This window comes from Ruditapes philippinarum, unplaced genomic scaffold (assembly GCF_026571515.1).
Source record: "Ruditapes philippinarum isolate M1 unplaced genomic scaffold, ASM2657151v2 ctg7774_1_1_1_1, whole genome shotgun sequence".
NCBI lineage: Eukaryota > Metazoa > Mollusca > Bivalvia > Venerida > Veneridae > Ruditapes > Ruditapes philippinarum.
The window spans coordinates 86,499-112,261 of NW_026861090.1; the positions used below are offsets into that span (position 1 = coordinate 86,499).

Consider the following 25,763-nt stretch of genomic DNA (forward strand, 5'->3'; position numbering starts at 1 on the left):
ATAAACCACTAAGCTAATTTCATCCAAACTTCACAAGAATGTTCCTTTGGCTGTCACCTTTAAAAATTGTGCAAAGAATTTAATTCCATGCTGAACTCTGGTTGCCATGGGAACCGAAAGAAAAAAACTTTAAATATCATCTTTAAAAAAACCCTAAGAGCTAGAGCTTAGATATTTGGCTTGAAACATCCTTTAGTGAGTGTCTACCAAGTTTGTTTAAATAAAAGCCCTTGGGTCAAAATTGGCCCCGCCCCAGGGGTCATTGATTTTCCCTATGTGCATATAGTAAAAACTTTATAAAATCTTCTTTTAAAGAACCCAAAGAGCTAGAGCTAAGATATTAAGCATGAAACATCATCTAATGAGTGTTTAACAAGTTTGTTCAAATAAAAATCGTGGGGTCAAAATTGGTCCTGCCCCAGGGGGTCATTAATTTTCTTTAAATTCATATAGTAAAAACTTAAAAAAATCTTCTTTTAAGGAACTAAAAGAGCTAGAGCTAAGATATTTTAGCATGAAATATCTTCTAGTGAGTGTTTACAAAGATTGTGAAAATAAAAGCCCTGGGGTCAAAATTGGTCCTGCCCCAGGGGGGTCATTAATTTTCTTTAAATGCAAATAGTAAAAACTTAAAAAATCTTCTTTTAAAGAACCCAAAGAGCTAGAGCTAAGATATTTAGCATGAACATCTTCTAATGAGTGTCTACCAAGTTTGTTCAAATAAAAGCCCCGAGGTCAAAATTGGCCCTGCCCAAGGGGATCATTGATTTTCCCTATATGCATATAGTAAAAACTTCAAAAATCTTTTTTAAAGAACCCAAATAGCTAGAGTTTATATTATAAGTTGAAACATCTTCTAGTGAGTGTCTACAAAGTTTGTTCAAATAAAAGCCCTGGGGTCAAAACTGGCCCTGCTCCAGGGTTGTCATTGTTTTTAACAGTATGTGTTAGTAAATACTTAAAAAATCTTCTTTAAAAAAACCCAATAAGCTAGAGCTTTGATGTTTAGCATGAATCATCTTCTTATGGATGTCTTCCAAGTTTGTTCAAATAAAAGCCCTTGGGTTAAAACTGGCCCTGCAGGGTGGGGGGGTATATACAGGTGAGCAACCTCAGAGCCATCATGGCCCTCTTATTTAATTATTTACCTTTATTATACATGTACTTAATTATGCTTGTCCAGAGAAATACTGGAAAAGAGTTGATGAAATTTGATTAAACTTTTACACAGCGAAAATAATCAAGTGAAAGAAAGTGTTTTTTCAAATAACCCTAATTTTTGTGTCGCCTTGAAAAGGTGACATATAGGGGTTACTTTTGTCGGCGGCGTCTGTGTCGTTGTCAGCGTCCCGGAGCATAACTCAGTCACTAAAAGTCTGATTGACTTCAAACTTGGTATGCATGCTTCTTTTAATAACCCGAAGTGCAGTGCACAAGGACCGGTACTCTGCAGTTCTTATTTTTTGAGTTATTGCCCTTTGTAAATTTTCATACTTTAATTTTGTCCGTGCCATTTCTCTTCAACTAAAAAAGCTATGGACTTGATACTTCATAGGATGATAGATCTCATTAAGAAGAAGTGCAGTGCACAAGAACCAGTACTCTGTACTTCCTAATTTTTGAGTTATTGCCCTTTGTTAATTTTCATACTTTATTTTTGTCCAGGCCATTTCTTCTAATGAATAAAAGCCATGGACTTGAAACTTCATAGGATGATAGGTCTCATTAAGAAGAAGTGCAGTGCATAAGAACTGTTACTCTGCACACCTTATTTTTTGAGTTATTGCCCTTTGTTTATTTTCATACTTTAATTTTGTCCGGGCCATTTCTCCTTAAGTATAAAAGCTATGGACTTGAAACTTCATAGGATGATAGATCTCATTAAGAAGAAGTGCAGTGCACAAGAACTGGTACTCTGCATTTCTTATTTTTTGAGTTATTGCCCTTTGTTGATTTTCTTTCTTTATTTTTGTCCTGGTCATTTCTCCTCAAGTATGAAAGCTATGGACTTGAACCATCATAGAATGATAGATCTTATTGATAAGAAGTGCAGTGTTCAGAAACTGCTGCTCTGCACTTATTATTTTTTTAGTTATTGCCCTTTGTTATTTTTCATATTTCATTTTTGTCCTGGCCATTTCTCCTAAACTACATTGTTCACAAGGGCGACACATCCGATTCGCGGAGTTCTAGTTTCTAGCTTAATTTTACAATTATCATCTCTTAAAATACATGTACAACAACTTTTAAAATAATGGTTGTCTGGAGTAAATCTTTTCAATGATATCACACTCAAACTAAATACAGTTGTAGAGACTATATAGTGAGCAGAAGTCTTTTGTCAAATAACCAAAATTCTTCATTACTTAGTTTTTTGAATTATCTCCGTATATATTTCATGATACTGTTCAGAGAGAGGATTAAAATATTGAAGGAATTTGATTGAAACTTAATAAACGTTATACAGTGAAAGAGATTAGCATGAGAATTGCAGTAAACAAAGGCCATTATAAGTTCTAATGACATGCTCACATTCATATAATGTGATGCAAAAAATATTGACCATTTGAGTGTTTACTTGATACTGATACAGAAAATTTGATATATATCACAATTGATTATTTTTTTCATAGCTTTGTCTCCCTTTATAATGTCATGTGTTAAAATAGTCAAGCTTGCAGTTTCCTCTGGTAGCTCTAATTTCACTTGTTGCTCTTGTCAAAAAAGGCCAATAACGGTTTATGATGGACCTACACGTACATGTAACCTAAATATTATATTTAACATGTGTGTCATAGAATAATTGTATCATCTACTGTTCATTTACTGAATTGTGCACTTTATATTTATCAACCGGCAACACCCTTCACTCATTGAATTATCTGCCCCGAAATAGAAAAAATAGTTATTTGATCCTTCATACGTCCCAACTGCAGTGCCTTCAGCACTTTGATTTATTTATTTGTCATCAAACAAACATAAATGTAATATCTTGGGGAACCATGTCATGATTTTTACTACCTTTTCTCAACCTCAAACATTTAATGCGACTTTTTTCACCATACATATAACGTAATTAAAGATGATTAAGTCGCCGATAGAGCAATCGAAATCCCTAACACGGTTCCCTCAGTTAATGAATTCGCTTTCATGTGCTTAAACCGCATGTAAATTGCTTGATTGTTAAAGCAGTTATGCCGATTCCAAAAAAAAATTGGCTGCTCTCTCTCAGACCCCTACGTTTTATGCTAAATTATTGCATAACAGAAAAAGATCGCACTAAAGGGTGTCACAGGTTGCGGTTATATACTCTTACAACTTTTTATGACCCAGTGACATCTGATCAATTAAAAGGCTGCTGATTGATATCATTGATATCATGAAATTTCTTCAAAACTTAACGTGATTGACTGTCCGTCTGGTATCTGTCGCACATCACATGTCACGCGACTATCGGTAAAATTTGAAGCACTCGGTGGGGGGATGGAACGCAAACCGTTAGCGGGGTTATCTAATTGTTTCACTTTTGAAGTTTATTATTATTAGCATCATCATAATGATTTTTATTATACTATACCAGTGTCACTCTGCCTGTGTACTCACGTACGGATTTCCGTTAAAAATAAATTAAAATAACGAAAAACTGAGCTCCTGACAGACGTTACGATGTACAAATAAGAAGTGGATATTATATATTTTTGTCCAACCAATTTAATAGAAATAAAAGGCATTACTCGATCAATATAATCTGACTTTCTTGACTTCTATTATCATGAATATTCATCTATGCAAGGCATAGAGATTCAGTTTCTTCTGGGAAATACTATACATTTTATACTTTGTCATAGGTTTATTAGTACTGTGTTCAATTTACTGGCCAATAATATATTCAAAGCAGTCACTGAAAATATATTTTCATATCTTTTTTATTGATACATAAAGAAAAAATCATCTGCAGACTATCATTAAACTATTTTAGAAATTTGTCAAGGACGCCTAATCACCACTCATATAGGCGTTCACATAAAAATGTTGACATTGTTAGAAAACGAGGTTGAATTTACAGCAAGCTCTTGAATTGTACAAAAGTCCATAAACTCAATGTAATGTCATCAGATAAAGGGACAAATACATTATTGTATCATAGTTTGGAGACCTTTCTGTTGAAAATGTGTCTGGGTTAAATCGTATACATATACATGCACAGTGCGTTAACTGGAGTGCGGGTATTTGTTACCCGCACTCCAGAGCATGCTCATTGATTGGCTCATTTTTGCTGGGGTTTACATATTGTGACGGCAGGGAAAGGGAAATCGACAGAAATGTCATATTCAGATGTTCGTTCATTGGTTCATTTTTACCGGGGTTTCATATTGTGACAACAGGGAACGTGCTTTTATGTTTGACTATGATACAAAAGAGAAAGAACACCAAAACAATCGGCAATCTGATTAATACTCGGGGGCTACGCCCCCTCGTACAAATCAGATAGCCTCGTGTTTCGGTGCTCTTTCTATTACTTATTTCACACATTTTGGATATTTTAGCATCGATTTGCCGCTATGCTAAATTATTTATGTTACAACTTGGCCGACAATTTCTTAATCAATAAAAAAAAAGGCTTAATAAAATTCAGACGATATAATGTTAAAATATTCATAACAAAAGTACAGTATTTGTATGATACATGTATTCCGAGTTGTACCTACTAATAACACATATACAGATAATTCACGGATATATGGAACTACCGATTTCCCACATTGATGCCTCAACAGGCGTTGCAGCGTTATCGAAAATTTACAGAGATACAAATGGTATATGTACCGTTTTAAAACGTTTAAAGCATACTTTCTGGACTAACTGCTTCCTAAATTAAATTACGAATGTGTTCAGAAAACTTTGATACATCTACTAAGCAAAGAATCTCATTGAGGTATTTTTAGTGATAATTGACTACGTTGTCACCTTTAATGAGTGAATATCCTTAACATGCCTTTTGTAACTCATGCACGATATATGACAATGCACAACTATTTGTACACTTTTGTTTGACCATAGTAGAATATCAAATTATCTCTTTTTTGTAAATTGTACGAATTTATGTGGGACTCTTTGGTGATTTTAAACTCTCTAAACTCGATTTGTAAGTTCAGAATCCACAAGACGCAGTAAAACTTTTACTTAAGTATTGTATGCGATTTGATTCATGTGTCAAATATACTAATCAAAGTTGATTTACGCTTAGTCAAAATATGATCATCGCAAACGAAATGGGAATGGCGTACTACGCCAGTCCGTGCCTCTGTCCGAGTTTTTGTCCTATGATATGTTTGTCATATATGTGAAAAGGCAGATTTATACCACTATATGAACTAAACATTTGTGATATTAAATCACGGCCCTATAGAAACAAAGCAAATTTATTGAATTTATATGAATTTATTTAATTCATATGATACAGGTTTCTTAATATATTGTTCACATGTAACTCAGTTTTTTTATGATACAAAGCCCAAATATTGAGCAGTGACAAACAAACAATAAATTATTGAGATTTATTTAATTTTACCAAAATAAAATGGTGCTCTTTCAGTCAAATATATTTCATACTTGTTAAAACTATAAAATACGAAATATAAATGTGAAATTGGACGGAGTCAAAACTCATATTTATTTTAAGGGACTTCTTTCTCGTGTTTCTTTCAGCTCCATTTCTGACAGTTAGTATTTCAAATCGCTATTTATGATAAAAGCTGTAGATTAAATAATATTCTAACACTTTCGGAGATTACTCTTTTATAAAGAAATTAGGCCGGAAGCGTGATATATTTCTCATTCTAACAATCCTCGTGATTTTGTCACTATAGACAAAGAAGAAGAAAAACGGTGTTAAACTGTCATTAAACATTGGTTAGGGACTACTTGTATATACGGCTGTTATGTTTTCTCCCTCGATTATATAGTTTACAAAGCTTTTTAAAGCATCAATAAAAGGGCATTTTTATTGATATTTTCCGTTCTTATAATGTTTTCTTTTCAAACAATACCGAGATAATTTCTCACATACACTAACGCCACAGGTTTGATCCATATCAGTTAATAATTATTTTGACAATTCGGCGCCAATCCGTAAGCAGCGAAATGACGTCCTCTTAAGTATACAACTCATTCATAAACGCTTTTCATTTCAAACATTCAAAGAAATTATGATAAATTGGGTACTGATGTGAACAACCCATTGTAAGACATAAGTTTTTATTGTTGAAATGATAAAATAATTATTTTTCTTTTTTTCCCCTTTAATTTCTATATCTTAGCAACTGTAGGGTGCGAAATCAAACAGCGATATAAGCAAATCGGCACCGAAAGTTATTTCCGCTTGATGAAATAAATTAGTGATCTTTCTTATTTTATCTTGTTAGGATCGATATTATATCGGCTGAGTGGTGTTTATCGGTTATTTAACACCGGTCTTGACGTTTTGATTGGAAAGAATTAACCTACGGCCTTCATGGTCAATTCCTACGCATCAAAACTCAAAACCGTTGTTAAATAGCCGATAAACACCAATAAGACCGATATTATTTCTTTAACAATGCACTTGCCGTTTATATTTCCTCCCTTTGAATTTTCAAACCGGCACTATGACGGCGCGATTTGGTTAGAAAATCTGATAGAAATACAAACAACTTTTGTTGATTTTTTTTACAAAAAACTATTTAGAATCATAGAAAATGGGCTAACTAAGAAAATAAATCCAAACCACGGAGGAGGAAGTGTTACACGAATGATGGAGTTCTTATGATAACTTGTTTGGAGTTCTTATGATAACAGCCACGGAATTCCTGGAAAACGTTACGGATTTCTGTGGAAAACTTTTCTATATACTTGGAGAACTTGCCTAAAAAATTATCAAAGTTTAATTTAGCACCTCAAACTCCCCATTTAAAGTTGAAAATAACCATTTTTTAGGCGAGTTCTCCAAGTATATAGAAAAGTTTTCCACAGAACTCCAAACAAGTTATCATAAGAACTCCATCCTTCGTGTAAGACTTTGGCAAAATCAATCAGATCAAGAACGCTGTTTCAACGCCGCAAACTAATTACATTTCACATTTATTTCAGTTAAATACTTTGCACTTAGAGTGAAATAAAACAAACACAAAAATTTAAACAACGTTCAAAATTCATTATTCAAAAAAATGTTTCTGCAAACGATAGACTTTGTGGCGCCGTTATATGTCGCAACGCCGCTAAATGTCGCACTTGACGCTAAATGTCGCACCATTGCCGCTAAGTATCACATTTCTGATAGTTTGATGCCGTTGGAATAAATGCAAGACTTTGACGATATGTAGTCTCAAAGGATGATTGTATTTTAGAAAAAAAGCTCAAGGTATCGCCTAGTATCGTGGTATGTAAAGGTACATAATTTATCGCCAGTAAGTAAAATGGTAGGTCATTTTAGCTCGACTATGCGGAGTATATGGAGAGCTGTCCTATTCGTCCCGGCGTCGGAGTCCGCGGCCAGATTTTAGATTAAAGTTTTGGTGCAGTAAAATATTTTTCACTATAACTTTTTCATGTCTTAGAGTATCAACTTCAAACTTCAAATATATGTTCCTTATTATCAACCACATCTTATGTTACAAGGTTCATAACTCTAGCACCAATATTTTCAGATTTATCTCCCCTTGAACTTAGAATTTTCCTTAAAAAATATTATTTTTTTACTATAACTTTTTCATTCCTTAAGGTAACAACTTCAAACTTCAAATATATGTTCCTTATCTTCAGTCACATCTTATGTGACAAGGTTTTTAACTCTAGCACTAATATTTTCAGATTTAATTCTTCTTGAACTTAGAATTTTCCTTAAAAACTGTTATGTTTTATTATAACGTTTTCATTTCTTAAGGTATCAACTTCAAACTTCAAATAAATGTTTCTTATCATCAGTCAATTCTTATGTGACAAGGTTCATAACTCTAGCACCAATATTTTCAGATTTATTTCCCCATGAACATAGAATTTTCCTTAAAAAAATATTATTTTTACTGTTACTTTTTTATTTCCTAAACGATCAACTTCATACTTCAAGTATATGTTCCTTATCATTAACCACATCTTATGTGACAAGGTTCTTACTCTTAAACCAATATTTCAAGAATTGTCTCCCCATTAACATAGATGTTTTTTACTTGAAAAATGTTATTTTTAACTCTAACTTCTTTAGTTTTAAAAGTATCTACCTCAAACTTCAAATACATATTCATTATCATTAACCAGATCTTATGTGACAAGGTTCATAACTCTTGAAGCAATATTTTTTATTATTAGTTATATCTCCCTTTGAACTTAGATTTTTTTAAGAAATGTTATAACTTCTTTATTTTTTAAGGTATTTTCTTCAAACTTCAAATATATATTTCTTATCATTACACACATGTTGCGGAACAAGATCTACGATATAACTTTAGCGTGACTATTTTTGTGACTATTTTTATAATTATTCCCCATTGAACTTGGAATTGATGTTAACAACTATAACTTCTTTTCATAAGAAGAAATATATTTATATCATAATTATTTTTTTCCATATTTTTGTCTCCCTTACTGCGTCCAGTATTTATTAAGTCGAGCTTCGCTGTCTTCTGTGACAGCTCTTGTTCTATGTCGGACGTAAGTAAACTTAAGAAATAATATATCCCAAACAGTGATTTTATCGCTCAAAAACATCACTGTTTGGAGTTCGGATGCAAGAAATTATATCACGAGGGCGTAGTTGATATTCAGATTGTAGAATGCTCTTACTTGCAGCAATATATACAAAATAAGCAGTCTAATACAAATAGATTTTGTCGGATTTTACGTCAGGGACATGCTGTGACTTTTCAGTCTTACTGGTGAAGAAAGACCTGAGGTGTCCCTCCGTATATTATTTCAGGCACGAACGGGAGCCTGAATAAAACCACCGACGTTCCTTAAACTAGCAAGGGCATCTTCCACAATTAAAGGAATACTAAGTATTTTGCAGGATTCGAACCAACAACGGTGAGGGGCAAGTAGATGGACACACGTCAGTAAAGCAATATACTTAACAGATGATTATGCACATAACATTTAGCGTACTTGCATACTGTAACTTAATCAATCACTTTGGCAGTTTAATTTCATTCAAAAAGAACATTTAAAAAGCATACAAGTATTTTGTCTTGAGTCAGCAGATCCGGACATTCCTTTAGGTCCCAAGTAACTATATATATACAATAATCGACTCTATAATTATTTAAGAAAAAACATTGGCCTGAGAGGTGTATATCGGCTATTAAACACCGGTTTGGAGTTTTGATGCGTAGGAATTGACCACGAAGGCCGCAGGCCTGAGTGGTTAATTTTCTCGCATCAAAACGACAAAACTGGTGTTAAATAGCCAATATACACCTCTCAGGCCGATGTTATTTCTAATAATAAAAATAATAAATGGTCTGGATCACGTCATGCATCTAAAATTATTAATTTATTACTGCGCGCCCGCTGTACAATTGCAGTTGTGAAGCAATCGAGGGATTCGTAATAATAAAAATTAAATAAAAAGTTATCTATTTTTATTTTCGTGAAATATGGCTACTTAGAACACGCATTAGGGGAAACATTTATAGAAATAAAATTTTGTGTTTCAAAAGTTAATTTGAGACCTCGCTTGGGATTGTTTTGGACCTCATAAAGACACGATTAAAGTTCTGTTGTTAAATTAAGGAATGGTTTCAAAATTGAGATATTAAAATCATACTCGGAATAATGTTTGTGCGTGCGTGCGTACGTGCGCGTGTGTGTGGGGGGAATTCATTGTTATAGACTAGCAAGGCCACAGACAATATTTTTTACTTTAGAACACAGGTTAAGCATAATAAATTAAGAGTCAAGTTCAAATTTAGCTTCAACCCACTAATTTTACACATAGATATGCTTTCTTTAAATCTTTTTTCTTGTGTTATGGTAATCAATAAATTGCAATTATTTAGAACACAGACAAAACATCATAAAATATAGCGAGAGGTCGATTTCTAATTTTGTATAAGACCACTCATTTTCAAAATACTTAAAATAAGTAAGGTGGCGAGTGAGGGTTTGATTCATATTCAGTATTCATTTAACAATAAGCCTTTACGAAATTTGCACATGCCGTTGTGACGGGAAAATGAAGTTGGGTTTAAGATTTACTATTTGAGCATAGATGTGTATCTTTTCACTACACCCGAGCACTAAAGTTCAAGATTTTAAGGTTTTCATGTCACTATATCTCAAAAAATCCTTTTTCTTGACTAAATGTTTGGGTTTTGTTCTGAGAGTCATGTGAACAATATTCTAAGAGACATTAATTAAGTAATCTTAATCATACGTCGGGCATGAAATCCAAATGAATTGTGTGTTTCTAAAGCGCAAAAATTTAAAATTTATTCAATCTTTTGTCAAAACTTATTTCAATGATTCAAGTCTAATTTAAAAATCGTTTTTGTAGGTGGATGGACTATCGAGACAACTCCGGAATTCAGAAGCAAAGGTATAATCTTAAACAGCTTAGATTAAAACGATAATTGGATAAGTGATAAATTCTTTCAGTATGATTTTAACAGAACAGATGCTACAAAAAGAATGGCTAGACTTTTTAATATTATATCTAACAAGATGATAATTCATAAAAAAAAGAATATAAGAAAGTTTAAGAGTTAATTGAATTAAATAAATTTTATTTGCAAATTATTTTGTGATAGAAGATTGAGTGGTAATTTAAATGAGTCAATGTTGCGTAAATTTTGAGACTACTGTGTATTGGTCTTTATTGTGATATCCTCACAACATTTTAACATAGTACACTGATCAATACTTGTTAAACGTTTCTTAACTTATTTTGAATCAGGCGATACAATACCAAGAAAAAAGAAATTAAATATCATTAGATAAGGTTTTAAACTAGTTGCATACTGGTCACTCACACTTCTTCATGGTGAGGAACGGGCATCGGGATCCGATAACGTTCGCGAAAAGGCTAAAAAAGATTACTTATAATATACACGAAAACCAAAAGTAACGCTAAGATGAATTGTTCCATGAAAGAAAGAATAAATTAAGACCCAATTAAACAAGCAATTATCAAGCAATTGCAAGCAATACAAAAGTACCCTACCGGTTAGAACCCGGTCAACATTCTGAAGGACCATGGTCATTCAATTATGCAATTGTGGAAAAGATGAATGAACTTTAATCTTTTGAGTTTTTAGTTTATCTTTTGTGTTTATTTAACATATGATAAAGGCCTAATTTTCTCGGGATGAACATGCATAACTAATACTTTAACTTTTCTTCAGTAAAGTGGTTGGAAAAAATCCTATTTCTTTTAGATGTTATCCAATGAAACAGTTTACTGGGAGGGCCAGACAGACATAGCGCAAATTTTTTAACTTCCCTGTATATATCCAGTATATAACATTCTTAAACTAAGGAGGAGATAACTCTTGAAATAATGATGCTAAACTTATGAACAGAATCATACATGATGTGAGTGGTGAAAAACAACAATTATTTCAAATACAATATACCAAGGGTGTTCCAAAAAAATGTTACTCGGGTTGTTCCTTGTGGAAATCGTGCTATATGAACTCAAATCTATTACATGTCAATAGCGTGATACCTGGAGAGTAGTATTGGCCAATATCTCCCTCGCAATTACACTGACCTTGGTACTGTGTACATTGTTTTGCAGCGTGCTCGTTACACTCACACAACTATGGTTGGAAATAGAGCCGAAAATGTGATTGAAATAAGGGCCTATATCACAGGTAGGTCGCTGCTTGGTCTCTGCTAGAATGACAAACTTGCCTTTAGCACGTGTTAATTGCATTTTAAAGAACATCTTGGGCTTAGTAAGATTAATTTAAGGTTGATACCACATTTACTAACTGACGACCAAAGAGGTTCCGAGTCGAAAAGGCCAAACTTTTGTTGAAACAATACCCGAAATACAGCAAAATGGCTTTCGGCAATTTGGTCACAGGTGACGAAACATGGGTGTATTTTTTCGAACCCAAACGAAAATGCTCTAATCAAATCTGGACTACCAAAAACGCAAGGCGCCCTAGCATTGCTAAAACAATACGAACCGTGAGAAAGGTTTTCTATGTAATATTCTTTGATAACAAGGGCCAAGTCGTGCAAATTCCTGTGCCGAGGGGTCTGTCTGTCACAGGGGTAGATCTGTCATAGACAAGTACTTCTGCAATTCTTTTGTAATTTTGTTGTGATTAAAAGCTTCCGAGGGATCACTTTGTTTCAAGATTTCTATAGAGACGTTGTACTTCGCAAAGTTAAGAAACACTATAAACGCCGCCCCCCAAAAACATGTTTGAAATACCTAAGACTGGCATGACAATGCGCAAGCTCACAAGGCACGAATTGTAACGGAGTTTTTGAAGGCGAAAAAGGTCACTGTCCTCCCCCACCCCGCCTTTTCACCAGACTTAGCCCCATGTGACTATATCTTGTTCCCCACACTAAAATTTCATCTGTCTGGCAAAAAATACAAATTAAGCAATGCTTTTGGCTCTGCCTTTTACCAGTATCTTATGAGTATACCCATTGAAAAGTACGAAAACTGTTTTATAAAGTGGATTGATCGGCTGAAAACGTGCATTAGGGTAGAGGGGGAATACTTTGAAGGGCAGGGCAAGTTAAAATGGTCTTAACGACTTGAATAAGCAGAAAACACAAAGAAACATTAATTTTGGAACACCCCTCGTATACACCATTTATAGTAACAAAGAAGAAAAATAGATGAATTTAATATATAAAAAATCAAATAAATTCAAATGTTCGAAATGAAAATAATCATGTAAAGACAGGCGCTAGACTAATAAATCAAATCACATATAATGTAGGTATTAATAATGAAAGTTTATTTGAAGTAATTTCGCGAAAAAATAAGAAAGTTATAGAATAAGAAAAGGGAAATTTAAAGTTAACAGCGGAGATTATTCTTGAAATATGGACGGTAGATTTTTAATTCTTGTCATTTTATTAGGATGTGGGAAGATGATGTTTGAAATAAATCCTGTCAAATATGAAGAAAAAAAAGCATTGTATAGGAAAAAAATCTAAGTTCAAGAGGGACATAATTCTGAAAAAACTCAAGCTCATAGTATTGAATCCTCTAATTCATGATTTGAATGATAATGAAGAAGATATATTAGAAGTTTAAAGAAATAAAAAAAAGAAACAATTTATGATGAAAATTCTTAGTCAAGGTGATAATTTTAATAATATAGGTGCTAGAATTATGAACCTTGCTACATTGCAAGTGGGTGATGATTAGATTCATTTATTTAATTTTACCCATGAAATATGGTGCTATATCAGTCAAATAAATTTCATATTTTTTAAAAATAAATATGAAATATAAATATGAAAGTGGGCGGAGTCAAAACTCATATTTATTTTAAGGGACTTCTTTCGCCGTATTGTTTGAAAAATCTGATAAATACAAAACAACTTTTTCTTGAATTTTGTTTTGAAAACTATCTAGCATGATAGAAAATGGTCTAACTAAGAAAATTAATCCGAACACCAATATCTTTAATTCAGTATTTAACGCTTTACAGACGTTTAAAGAGTTGTTTACATGACGTCACAATGTAGCGCCAAACAGCGCGTGCTTACGCATAAATTACTGCGCGCTGTACAATCGCAGTTGGTAACAAGCAAGGGGATTCGTTACCATTTTCTTTGATAATGAAATTAAATAAAAAGGTTATTTTTTCGTTTTTTCGTATAATATGGTATATATTTTCACTCAACATGATAAAATGGCACATATTTTCACTCGCCGTACCGGCTCGTGAAAATATGTGGCATTTTATCATGTTTCGTGAAAATATATTCCATATTTCACGCAAACGAAAAAATATCCTCTTAATATTTAAAGTTTGAAGTAAATACAATAATAAATTTTAAAAAATTTACGAAAAATATTTTTTTCATATGAATTCTAATTATCCCCCGCCGAAAGGCAGCGGGAAATATAGACATAATCTCCGTCCGATCGTCCGTTCATGCTTCCGTCCGTCCTTCAATCTGACTTTTTTGTCCGGAGCATATCTCAAAAGTATTTAAAGTATCAACTTGAAACTTTATAGGTGGATAGAGCATATTTATGGGGAGTTCAGTGCACAAGAATGATAAATCTGACCTGCATAAATTTTTCATTTATTCACCTGAGTTGGGCATAACTCAAACAGTCTTTGAGATGTCAACATGAAACTTCATAGGTGGATAGATCTTATTAAGGAGGAATGATGTGCGCAAGAATTGAAACCCTTCCCTTTATAATTATTTACTTCATAGGTGGGTAGATCTCACTCAGGAGGTGTGCAATGCACAAGAATGATAACTCTACAGTATTCACATAGGTTTCAAATCTGTAATCACTTCAGCCATGAGTTTTCATTACCAAAAGACCTCTTAAAATGGAATTATTTTGCTCTACTAAATATACATTCTTCAGTGGAGCATAACTCAAAAAGTCTTTGAGATGTCAACATGAAACTTCATAGGTAGATAGATCTCACTGAGGAAGAGCAGCACACAAGTATGAAAACCTACCCTGCATTATTTTTCAGTTTTTGCCCTTTGGTATTTTTCATGCTTAACTTTTGTCCAGAGCATAACTAATAAAGCCTTTGAGATATCAACATAAAACTTCATAGGTGGATAGATCGCACACAGGTGGTGTGCAGTGGTGCACAAGAATGATAACTCTTCCCTTCATAATTTTTGAGTTATTGCCTTTTGTTATTGTTCATACTTATTTTTTCTCGAGTGGATCATAACTAAAGAAATCTTTGAGATGTCAAAATAAAACTTCAGATGTCGATAGATCTTATTGAGGAGGAATGCTATGTTTAAGAATGATTACTCTACCCATTATAATTTTTTAGTTATTGCCCTTTGTTTTTTTCATACTTTTTGTCCGGAGCTTATCTCAAAAAGTATTACAGGAATCAACTTGAAAATTCATAGGTGGATAGATCTCATTGAGGAGAAATGCAGCGCACAAGAATGATAACGCTACCGTGTATAGTTTTTCGGTTATTGCCCTGTAGGTTTTCATGTTTTTTTTTCCAGAAAGTTAACTCATTTAGTATTTAATAAGATATTCACTTGAAACTCAAAATATAACTTAGTCTGCGTCCGTCCGTCCTTCCGTCTGTCATTTTTGTCCGGTGCATATCTCTAAAAGTATTTGAGATATCAACTTGAAACTTCAGAGGTGGATATATCATATTGACGAGTGCACAGAATGATAACTCTACCTTGCATAATTTTTCAATTATTGCCCTTTGTTATTTTTCAAACTTAATTTTTGTACAGATCATAACTAAAAAAGGAGGTGTGCAGTGCTCAAGAGTGACAACTCTACCCTTCATAATCTTTAAGTTATTGCTCTTTGTTATTTTCCATAGCTATTTTTCACCTAGGTGGAGCATAACTCAAAAAGTCGTTGAGATGTCAACATAAAACTTCCACTGCGAAAAATATAATGATATACGGGAATATACGGTCCCGTATTTTTGACATATACGGGCGTGTACGGGATGTATTTGTCGAATATACGGACCAAGTATACGAGTCCGTATAGGGAACATCGAATATACGGGAAGTCCGTTATATGCATCAGGCATATACGGAATTCCGTATTTTGCACCTATATAATGTACGTATATTTGTTCGTCATGTTGAAGTATACGGAGAATAAATCCCGTATACGGACTTTATCAAGGTTGTTATCCCTAGTATACTATAAAATAGCAAGGATATACGAGACCGTATTTTCTACATATAAAGAGGATATACGGACTCGTATTTTCTACGTATACAGAGGATATACGGAACCGTATATTCTACATATACAGATGATATACGGACTCGTATTTTCCACATATACAGATGATATACGGAATCGTATTTTCTACATATACAGAAGATATACGAATCGTATTTTCTACATATACAGGTGATATACGGAATCGTATTTTCAATATATACAGGGGATATACGGAATTGCATTTTTTAGTTGTACACAGGGTATACAGAACTGTATTATCGAGATAAAAGAAGGTACAGATACTATCAAAAGCATGCATTTACATATAAGTAACGCGTATACATGACCGAAATGCAGGCTTGTACAATAGAACATGTTTGATTACACATTGTGAATTGGAACTGTAAAGTCTTATGCTTAAGAACATTATCTTCACAATTGGAGTATTTCAAATAATAAAGTAAAAACCAAATCGAGTCACTATTAAATATTTTTTATTTCATAAACATATATTCAATATGTATACATATATATAACAAATAAACATGTCTTCGCTACAATAGTCATACTTATTCCAGAGGGACACATTAATGTAGCGTTGCAACGGAACGGCGATATACCGGTATGTTGCAATACAGAGTCATGAAATACGTATCACGGTGTAGAACATCCGCACCGCGATATTTTCTTTAGAGATCGAATTATACATGTAACATTTTTCGATATTTTCAAGCCGTAGCCTTTATGAATTGCATGTTGTTTAAATCTAGAAAACTATACTAAATTGAAGTTCTTTTCGATTTTATCTTAACAATGATTCATATGAGCCACTTATATTACACCATAAAACATTTTAAAGATATTCATATCATTTGCTCGTGTTAACATTCACATGTTATTTTAAGATAATGAGTCCATGGCACAAATTGATAATTACAGAAAGTTTTAATAATAAGCATTAAAATTAAAAATCCGTATTTTTAAGAAATTCGTCATTCAAACACTGTTCTTAAAAGCACTTAAATATATCAATCATCTATAGGCCAGTGTGACGGTGTCTATTTCGTGACGTAGGAAATGTTTTCTCCAGATATTACATTCTTCTTCGGCATGTGTGTATACTCGTGTGTATCTGAAAAAAAAGAGAGTTTAAAATCCTGTTTAAAAAGTGTCATGAAATAGTTATCAACAACTTTCAAAAAGTCTATACACAAGCATTTTTTTAAGCGTATACATATATACCATTTTTTTTCTTACGCAAATTTTCAAAATTATCTTATATCATTCGAATAAAGATGTCAATTATAAGCAACCATTAACACAGGATTTAAATGAAAAATGATTAATCTTTGACGGATGATAAGTTATATGTTTTTGTTATGAAACTTTTTACGAATATATTATTTCACACTTGTAATATAAATTATAATGGGTATCTTTGTTCTATGTAAAGAGTATTTTATTGATTAAAAATATATGTAAACAAAATAACATTGCATTGGGAAAAGTGCTGACATAATCTTTTTGATCGTTTTACGATGTATATTTAGTATCGTTAGTAGGAGTCAATTCGTTTGAAAAAATGGTTTAAAATGTACAGATATTTGCTACTCAGATGTAGATCCGTGTTTGCACAAATGATATCCAGTTAAGTAAAAGGCGGGATACCCAGCTATACTTCTCATTTATATAAAAACGTAAATTTAACAATTTGGATTATTGTTTGTTTCAGTTTCAATTTTTTCAAAACTATCTCATCACAACTTCACAGCAACGAATGAATACCTATTAATATACAATAGTGTATATTAATATTTTTTTATTGTTAAGACTGTTTAACTAGGTAAGTTGACAATAGAATCTCTTTACAGTGTGCCATCACTAAAATAAAGTGATAATTCTCACAAAAATTATAAATCAAAATATCCTCCCTTGCCTATAGCATTAATCTGATTGTATGAAATCCAATTTTCAGAAAATATACGTATCATATGTGACAATTGCATAAAATAACATAGGAAATATTTTAGTTAATACATGCGAATGCGACAGTATTACGTGCGCACGTGAAACATTTACGTATCAACGCCATATCATTGATATGTTTCACGTGCGCACAAGTACTGTGCGTTTAGTATAATAATTAATTGACGAGGTGGTTAAGTCCACCATCCAGGTTTAAAACAGCTATCATATTGTGTTTATTATCTTCAAACAGGCTAGCTATATAAATTAAATTATCAAACAAAATTTACCAACTCTCAGCGTAATGCAGTAGGTAAAGTTGTGGTAAATATCAATGCAATACAGCTAGGCTCGAAATGCACCTTTTTTCCCAAAAGTATTGCTTTATAATTGTCAATCAAGTAAAAAAGTTTTGTATTATTTATTGCAAAGATTATAAATTGCTGTGCTATTTTCTATTAACTTCTCATTTTGTTTTAAATGTAGCTGTATTTTAGCCCTATTTTAGCAAGTTGGGCAAATTTATACGGAATGCATGATACTGTACACAGACTGTTTCAACTATAGTTACGTTTGCACGAAATACTCCTGCACTGCAAAAGTACTATGACTTCTACATACTACACACACTATACAGGATAAAAATCACTATCATCCGTGCATGTATATCTAAATTATTAATATCATAACAAAACTACCTTTCTATTCCAATTCATTTTTCTAATGTAAAATTAAAAAAAATATATGGTAAGAAAAACGCAAAAAAAAAGTGAGACAACTTGTGAGGCTCGAACTCGTGATAAAATTTAATGTGTATGACATTCGAATGACTTTAATAACTTTGCCATCAAGACATTTCAAATTCTGTTTCTTATCTTACATTATATTCGCTTCTGAAAACCCTGTTTTACCTAGTCAGACAAAGGTTGTTAACTTTAGTGTACATGCAGAAAAGAAAATGTTAAGTCACTCTCACATTATCAAAGCGGCGTACTTATCGCTTACGCACGTAGTAAATAAAAAATTACTATCATTAACATATATAAAAGTGATTAAACTGTGAAGAAATACATATTTTTGATACAGTAATATGTTTAAGAAAAGAAAACTAATTTAATATAATAAAGTCGCATGCACAGCGAATCGATATCAAACAATTGTGTGTGTTGGAGTTGTATATATTTGATTTTTGCATATTAAAAGCAAGGATGTTTTAGCATTTTCAAATGCGCAGCAAAATGCTTATATGCCTTAATTGACATCATTTTATGACATCATTCCGCCAACAAGATATAAAAGAGAACCAATGTATTTATAACTGACCACATTTATTCATGTCAAAATAAATGCGTGTAATTAAGGAAATTTGACTTTTCCTTGAGAAAGATTAAAATACATGATGTCAGTACGGATGGGAATATATGAGTCTGTGTAACTCTTCTTTACAGACAGTACGTCCGTGTAATTGTCTTATTTTATTCACAAAATACAACAATTTATATACGTTAACTTACATCTATATTACTTGCTACCATACTTTGCTTCATCTATAATTGCTGTTAAGAGGGCACAGCTGCATTTCTGGAAGATTTAAACACGCTGTACACTGTCCTGAAAAAATCATAATATAACTTCATCATAAACTGATAAAGAGCACATTGAAAATATTTCATAAGTGATCACATGTGCGAGTGTTAATACTCTAGGAAAGTGTTCACTTTTATGTGCATGTGTAGTTATGTATGTTTGTGTGTTCGTGCGTGCGTGTGTTACCATATCGCTTTATGTGAAATATAAGTCAAAATGTGGAATGTCGAAAAAAATTGTGATGTACAAAGGCTCTATACAGTTAATTTATGTATAACGAAATATTAAATAACTGTTTCCTCAAACAGGCGCGTGTTTGTGACTGACCCATGCGATATCACCTTATGCGTAATGTTTATCTTAAAAACTAAATAAAATGTTTTGATTATAACAAGAAACAAATATTAAATTTTTAATTATTTGTCCAATAAAAATCCAATATAAATGTTGAAAACTCAGTTCATTTATATACAATTTAAAATCTGTGCTATCCTGAACAACGTAGATAAATAACCAAGAATATCGAATGAAAAAAGAGTTGTCTGTCCTGAATTGCGAGTAAACTCGATCTTGCTAATTACTAATTATGCTAAAACAATACAAACAAAACCGTTTTAAAACTTCTGGTTCGTTGCTATATTTTATATGCACGAGTTTTAAAATTCTTACACCGACACTAAGCTTCGTATCAATGTAAATATAATCATATCTTTTGACATCAAGGGTATTTATCTGTCATTCTTTGTATTAATGTAAATAAAAAATTCTGACACATATTTTTTTTATTCATCTAAATGTATTATGATATAAATGAAAAAAGAAATATTTGTTTGCTATTTTTGTTTCAGATTTGTATAAATTTATATATAGTTAATATAAATAAGAAATATATAGAAACATGTGTACAGAAACTTAAAAAAAAGTAAATAAAAATGAAAAGAGCGGAGTCTTTAAAGTGACTTATATTTGCATCAAATAATGGTGATTTGTATAAACATAAAAACTGTGAATATAAAACAAGTATTCTGCTCGTTGAATACTCAAGACTGAGAAAGACGACTTTATCTAAAAATCTATAAACATATTTTTTAGAAGTACTAAGCAATTTTCTTTTAAAATATGTTAATCTGTTAAATCTCATAATTGTTGTTATTATTTTGAATCAGGGTCTTTCAAATTCTATTTGAAAGACCCTGATTGAATAGATAAAAAATAACCTATTTTTCGGCTATCTATTTCATAAAGTACTATTAAAACAAATAGAATCTGAGTGTGTCTTTTTAGCTTGCTTGATTGCGCATTGACTCGCACCCCTGATTTTAGGTGATAATTGAGATCGCTCAAGATTATTATAAAGTCCAATCAGTTGACCAATCAAGCATACATAGGTCGTGTCACACACACTGATTAATCCTTTTGTACCACCATGTCCAGGGGCTGTAATACCTTGACATTTTCGATGTTTAAATGTCGTAATTTTTAACGTGGTGTCTTGTTTACCCTAAAGGGAAGTTATGATTAACGTATTTTAGAAATAACCTTTTCTTTTTTTGGTTTTTGCATTTTTCAAAAAAATTATTTATTAAACAAGATACAGTTTAGAAATCAAAATCAAACTCGTAACCTCAGAGTCTTAATTTGGGGATATAATCCTGCCAAAAATAGTATTGTCTGGGTGCTTGGGGACTTCAATATGCCAAGCATCGACTGGTCAACAGAATCCCTGACAGAAGGTTGTAAGTTCCAAACAATACACTTTTTTCCTTGAAAATGCTCTTAATTAAGACCTAGCCAGCAATGGTAACATCCCTACAAGGTAATGTCTTGACATGTTTTCAAAGAAATGCCTCCCTACATGAGACAAAAACCTACGTACCTTAGGCTCTCAGATGTATGAATAGATCTTTCATGAAATCAAATTAAAGAGGCGTACACCTCATATCAAAGAGGCCGACTCCATGTAGAATAAGGGCAAACTGGAATTGGTTTAAAAAATGAGAAGTAATATGCAAGGTCTATGAGTGAACAACACCAAGCGTCCACAAAGCTGGATTTCCTTCAAGGACGAACTAACGACTTTGTTTCTATTACAATACAAAAATCACTACAAACGTGAGATTTACATGGTTTAAACCAGTCCATTATTCCGAAAAATTTAGGAAACGTATAGAACTTATTCAAACATTAAAAGGTCAAAGTCCCCATCAAATGATCTGGTCAAAAAGCTCAAAGTACTTAAAAGTGAAATCCAAAGAGAAACTAGGAAAGCATACTGGCAATACCTAGACTCTGTCATTTTTAGCCAAGACTCCCAAAATGTGAAAAATAAAAAATTCTACCAATATGTTAAAAGTAATAAAACTGAAAGCTATGGTGTGGCACCCCTCAAATCAGAAGGTCAAACATTTACTGATCCAGTCGCAAAAGCAGATATCCTTAACTCCCAGTTTGAGTCTGTCTTCTCTCGGCCTCAGCCCCTTAGCTTATCCCAGGCTTGCAAACAGAAGCTTATTCCAAAATACCACCAATCTATGCCAGAAGTATCTATATCGGAAGATGGTGTGAAGAAACTTTTAAAAGACCTAAACCCAAATAAAGCTTCTGGTCCTGACCAAATATCCCCTAGGTTATTAAAAGAGCTCCATCAAGAGGTAACTCCCATACTGACCCACATCTTCCAGATCTCACTTAAAACAGGTATTGTCCCAGAAGACTGGAAGCATGCAATAATTGCCCAGTTTACAAAAAAAGGCCCAAAATGCAAACCCAGCAATTATAGACCAATCTCCCTCACATGCATAGCGTCCAAATTGATGGAGCACATCTTAGTGTCCAATATTATGTCCTTTTATGATAAACACAACATCCTTAGCCCCTATCAACATGGCTTCAGGTCAAAACGGAGTTGTGAGTCCCAGCTAGTAAGCTTCTCCCAGGAAATTCATGACAATCTTGAAAGTGGCCAACAAACTGATGTCATAGTCATGGATTTCAGTAAGGCATTTGATAAGGTGGACCATCACAAACTTGTGAGTAAACTAGAAAGATTGGGTATAAGTTATGAGGTTACAAATTGGGTCCATTCCTTCCTTAAGTCACGCTCCCAGCAAGTTGTAGTTGAAGGTCAAAAATCAGGAATTCTACCAGTTCTCTCAGGTGTCCCCCAAGGCTCGGTATTAGGTCCCTGTCTTTTCCTTTCTTACATAGATGACCTCCCAGATAGTGTCAAAGGTAAGGTTAGACTTTTTGCAGATGATACTGTTGTCTACCTAACCATCAGATCCAAACAAGATGCCTAAACCCTCCAAGATGACCTTCATGCTTTAGAAAAATGGGAAAAAGACTGGTCCATGGAATTAAACCCTGACAAATGTGAAGTTCTCAGGATAACAAGAAAAAGAAACCCTGTAATATTTCCTTATACCCTCCATAACATCCAACTAAACTCAACTCAAGAAGCGAAATACCTAGGAGTCTCTATTAGTCAAGACCTTTCATGGACCAAACACATAAACAACATCACATCTAAAGCTAATAACTCCCTCAGATTCATTAGAAGAAATGTTAAAACTCCAAATAAAAAGATAAAAGAAACTGCATATAAGACCTATGTTAGACCTCAGGTTGAATATTGCTCCATAGTTTGGCATCCTTGGCAGAAATACTTAATTTATAAGATAGAGCAAGTACAAAGATCAGCTGCTAGATACATTTTAATGATTATGACTATACAAGTAGTGTCTCAAAAATGATAAATGATCTTAATTGGCAAACCCTTGAAACAGCGTCGAAACATCAGTGCTGTAACCTACTTGTATAAAATCCAAAACAACATTGTTTTTGTAGACCACCAACACCTTACTCAAACAAGAAATCTGAACTACCTGATACCCTACTCGAGGACACAATATCATCAAAATTCTTTCTTTCCTAGGAGCATACGTCTTTGGAATAGCCTTCCCCTAACAGTTCAGTCTAGCCCCAGTTTAAACATCTTTACTGAGAGGCTTGACCCATTCTATAAATTCTAAACTGCACACTATGTTTTTAAATTAATAGTCTTGTAGAACTTTTATTCTTTTAACTTTTTAATTTGCACATAAATAAATTCTTTTATTAACTGTTCCCTGACAACGCGCCTGCTAGTCATAATCATAATTGATTGTTAAGCAGTATGATGTAGATGTAGATGTAGATGTAATTATCTAATCCGGCGGCCATATTGAATAGCGAAACAGCTTAAAAAGTGTTAAAGTTTTCTAAAAACAAATCAGTTTAACCCTGAAATAAGCTGTTGTTCACAAAATGCAACTATTTTATTGATCGCATATTGATATTACAACGATAAAAAATAACTTTTAACCTACCTTGTTTTGCAATATTCTGAATTTTATTAACCATCCATTTCCAATCGCTTTTTTTTTCTTTTTTTCATTTCGCCCGCGCTATTTCTGATTGGTTGATAGGATTCACGTGATACAAAACCAACGCTTTAAACTCATTGGCTGTTTTGAAAACGCGTGATATGCCTAGATACCGTTTGTACAATAAAGCATTTAGCATTAATAATGCCACGGATTTATATTAAGGTCCTTGATAATCCGGAAGAAACCAGCATATTAAGTCAAAATAAATTTAAATTTAATAAATATTAAATAGGAAATATCATGTATCCATAAACGCTTTTCATACATGTATAACATAAGCATTGATACTTTTTCATAGGCAAAACTTTAATTCTAATGCTTAATCAGTTATTTATTTTTTAATAATAATAATAATAATAATAATAATAATAGTAAAATTTATCATATATTTTAGTTAGACAACTATAATTAAATAAATGTATGTGTGTTTTAATAATAATAAGAAATAACTTATCAAGAGAATGTATTTTTTATATTTCTTTTCTTTTTGAGTCGAATTGCCAAAATTCTAAAATATTAAATTGCTTTAATAAAGGATTGATAATTAATAGTAAAATTTATCATATATTTTAGTTTGACAACTGTAATTAAGTAAATGTTTGTGTGTTGAAAGCTCAGTACTTATATTAAAAATAACTTTTTATTCATTATCTGCTCTAATGGAATAACTGTTCTGTTTGGGACTTTATTCATATTATGTCCCAGTTTCTATTATGCAGAAGACACGTTATTTCATTCAAATAGGCTTTAAAGCCAATGAGGACACAAAACATACAAAATAACCAACAGTGTATGACTTCAACATATATACATTATATCAACAATCATCAAATGTTTGGAGATGATCGATTTGATTGATAAAGAAACTACCTGCCAATTTTTCACGTAGGTACACATATAATATCAAAATTAATATTTAACTTACAAGTCTCTTACCAGGTACATTACACTCAAAGTTATTTCTCTTAAAAACAAAAAAAAACTCTTCAGTATCACAATTTTGACTGATATGATTTACACACTGCCAAAGAATGTTGACGTATAGTAATAACAATCTTAACACTTACAAAATAACATTCACATATTCACATGTATTATGTATTATCTTAAAACTTACAAAATAATATATACATATTCACATGTAATTCTGCAACTGTTATCATAATTGATATATACATATATACATTACATGAAATACTCATTGAAAATTGTAATTATTATTGACTTTAGTACATGAACAATATTGACATATGTGTCACGGTTCAGAACTGTTCACTATTAAGAGGAGAAAATGGTCGGATAGCACCATGGCTGCATATAGCTTAAGAGTTTTAGTTCGCATATTGCTGTAAATCTGTGAATTTGAATAAAGCAGGAGATTATGCCACTGTTCAGGAAAAGATTTGTAAGCGGCCGAATAGCTCAATCGGAGTCCCCGGTTCAAGTTTCGGTCAGACTGCACATTTCTCTCACACTGTGAAATACGACAAAGCATTTATAGATACAGTTATAGGATAAATCACATATCTTATGAACTATTTATTACACAATGATTATATACAATACTTCTTTTACGTTATATCTACGATTTTTACAAATGAGTTTGTTTATAATGAGCCGCGTCATGACAAAACCAACATAATGGGTTTGCGACCAGCATGGATCCAGACCAGCCTGCGCATCCGCGCAGTCTGATCAGGATCCAGGCTGTGATCTTACCAACCCTATTACAAGTAGAGAAACTGACAGCGAACAGCATGGATCCTGATCAGACTGCGCGGAGGCGCAGGCTGGTCTGGATCCATGCTAGTCGCAAACCCATTATGTTGGTTTTGTCATGACATGGCTCATATAATCACTTATGACTTTATGTAAATATTTTATGTTTATTGGAGGTGATTTAT

The 25,763-nt window shown here is 32.7% G+C and overlaps 1 protein-coding gene and 1 long non-coding RNA gene across 2 annotated transcripts in view; one reads left to right on the plus strand and one right to left on the minus strand.

The window, feature by feature from the left end:
- The window catches only part of LOC132714490 (putative leucine-rich repeat-containing protein DDB_G0290503), a 77,889-nt gene that overhangs the window by 32,333 nt on the left and 19,793 nt on the right, over positions 1-25,763 (plus strand). Inside the window, exon 11 of the mRNA XM_060697383.1 lies at positions 10,526-10,567. Coding sequence (XP_060553366.1) covers positions 10,526-10,567 — 42 coding nt within the window. The remainder of the gene's footprint in view (positions 1-10,525; positions 10,568-25,763) is intronic.
- On the minus strand, positions 16,738-25,042 carry LOC132714489 (uncharacterized). The gene is made up of 3 exons (XR_009623560.1): positions 23,800-25,042; positions 19,360-19,456; positions 16,738-17,012 (listed from the first exon to the last, which is right to left on the minus strand). It is a non-coding gene; the product is annotated as an uncharacterized LOC132714489 (long non-coding RNA).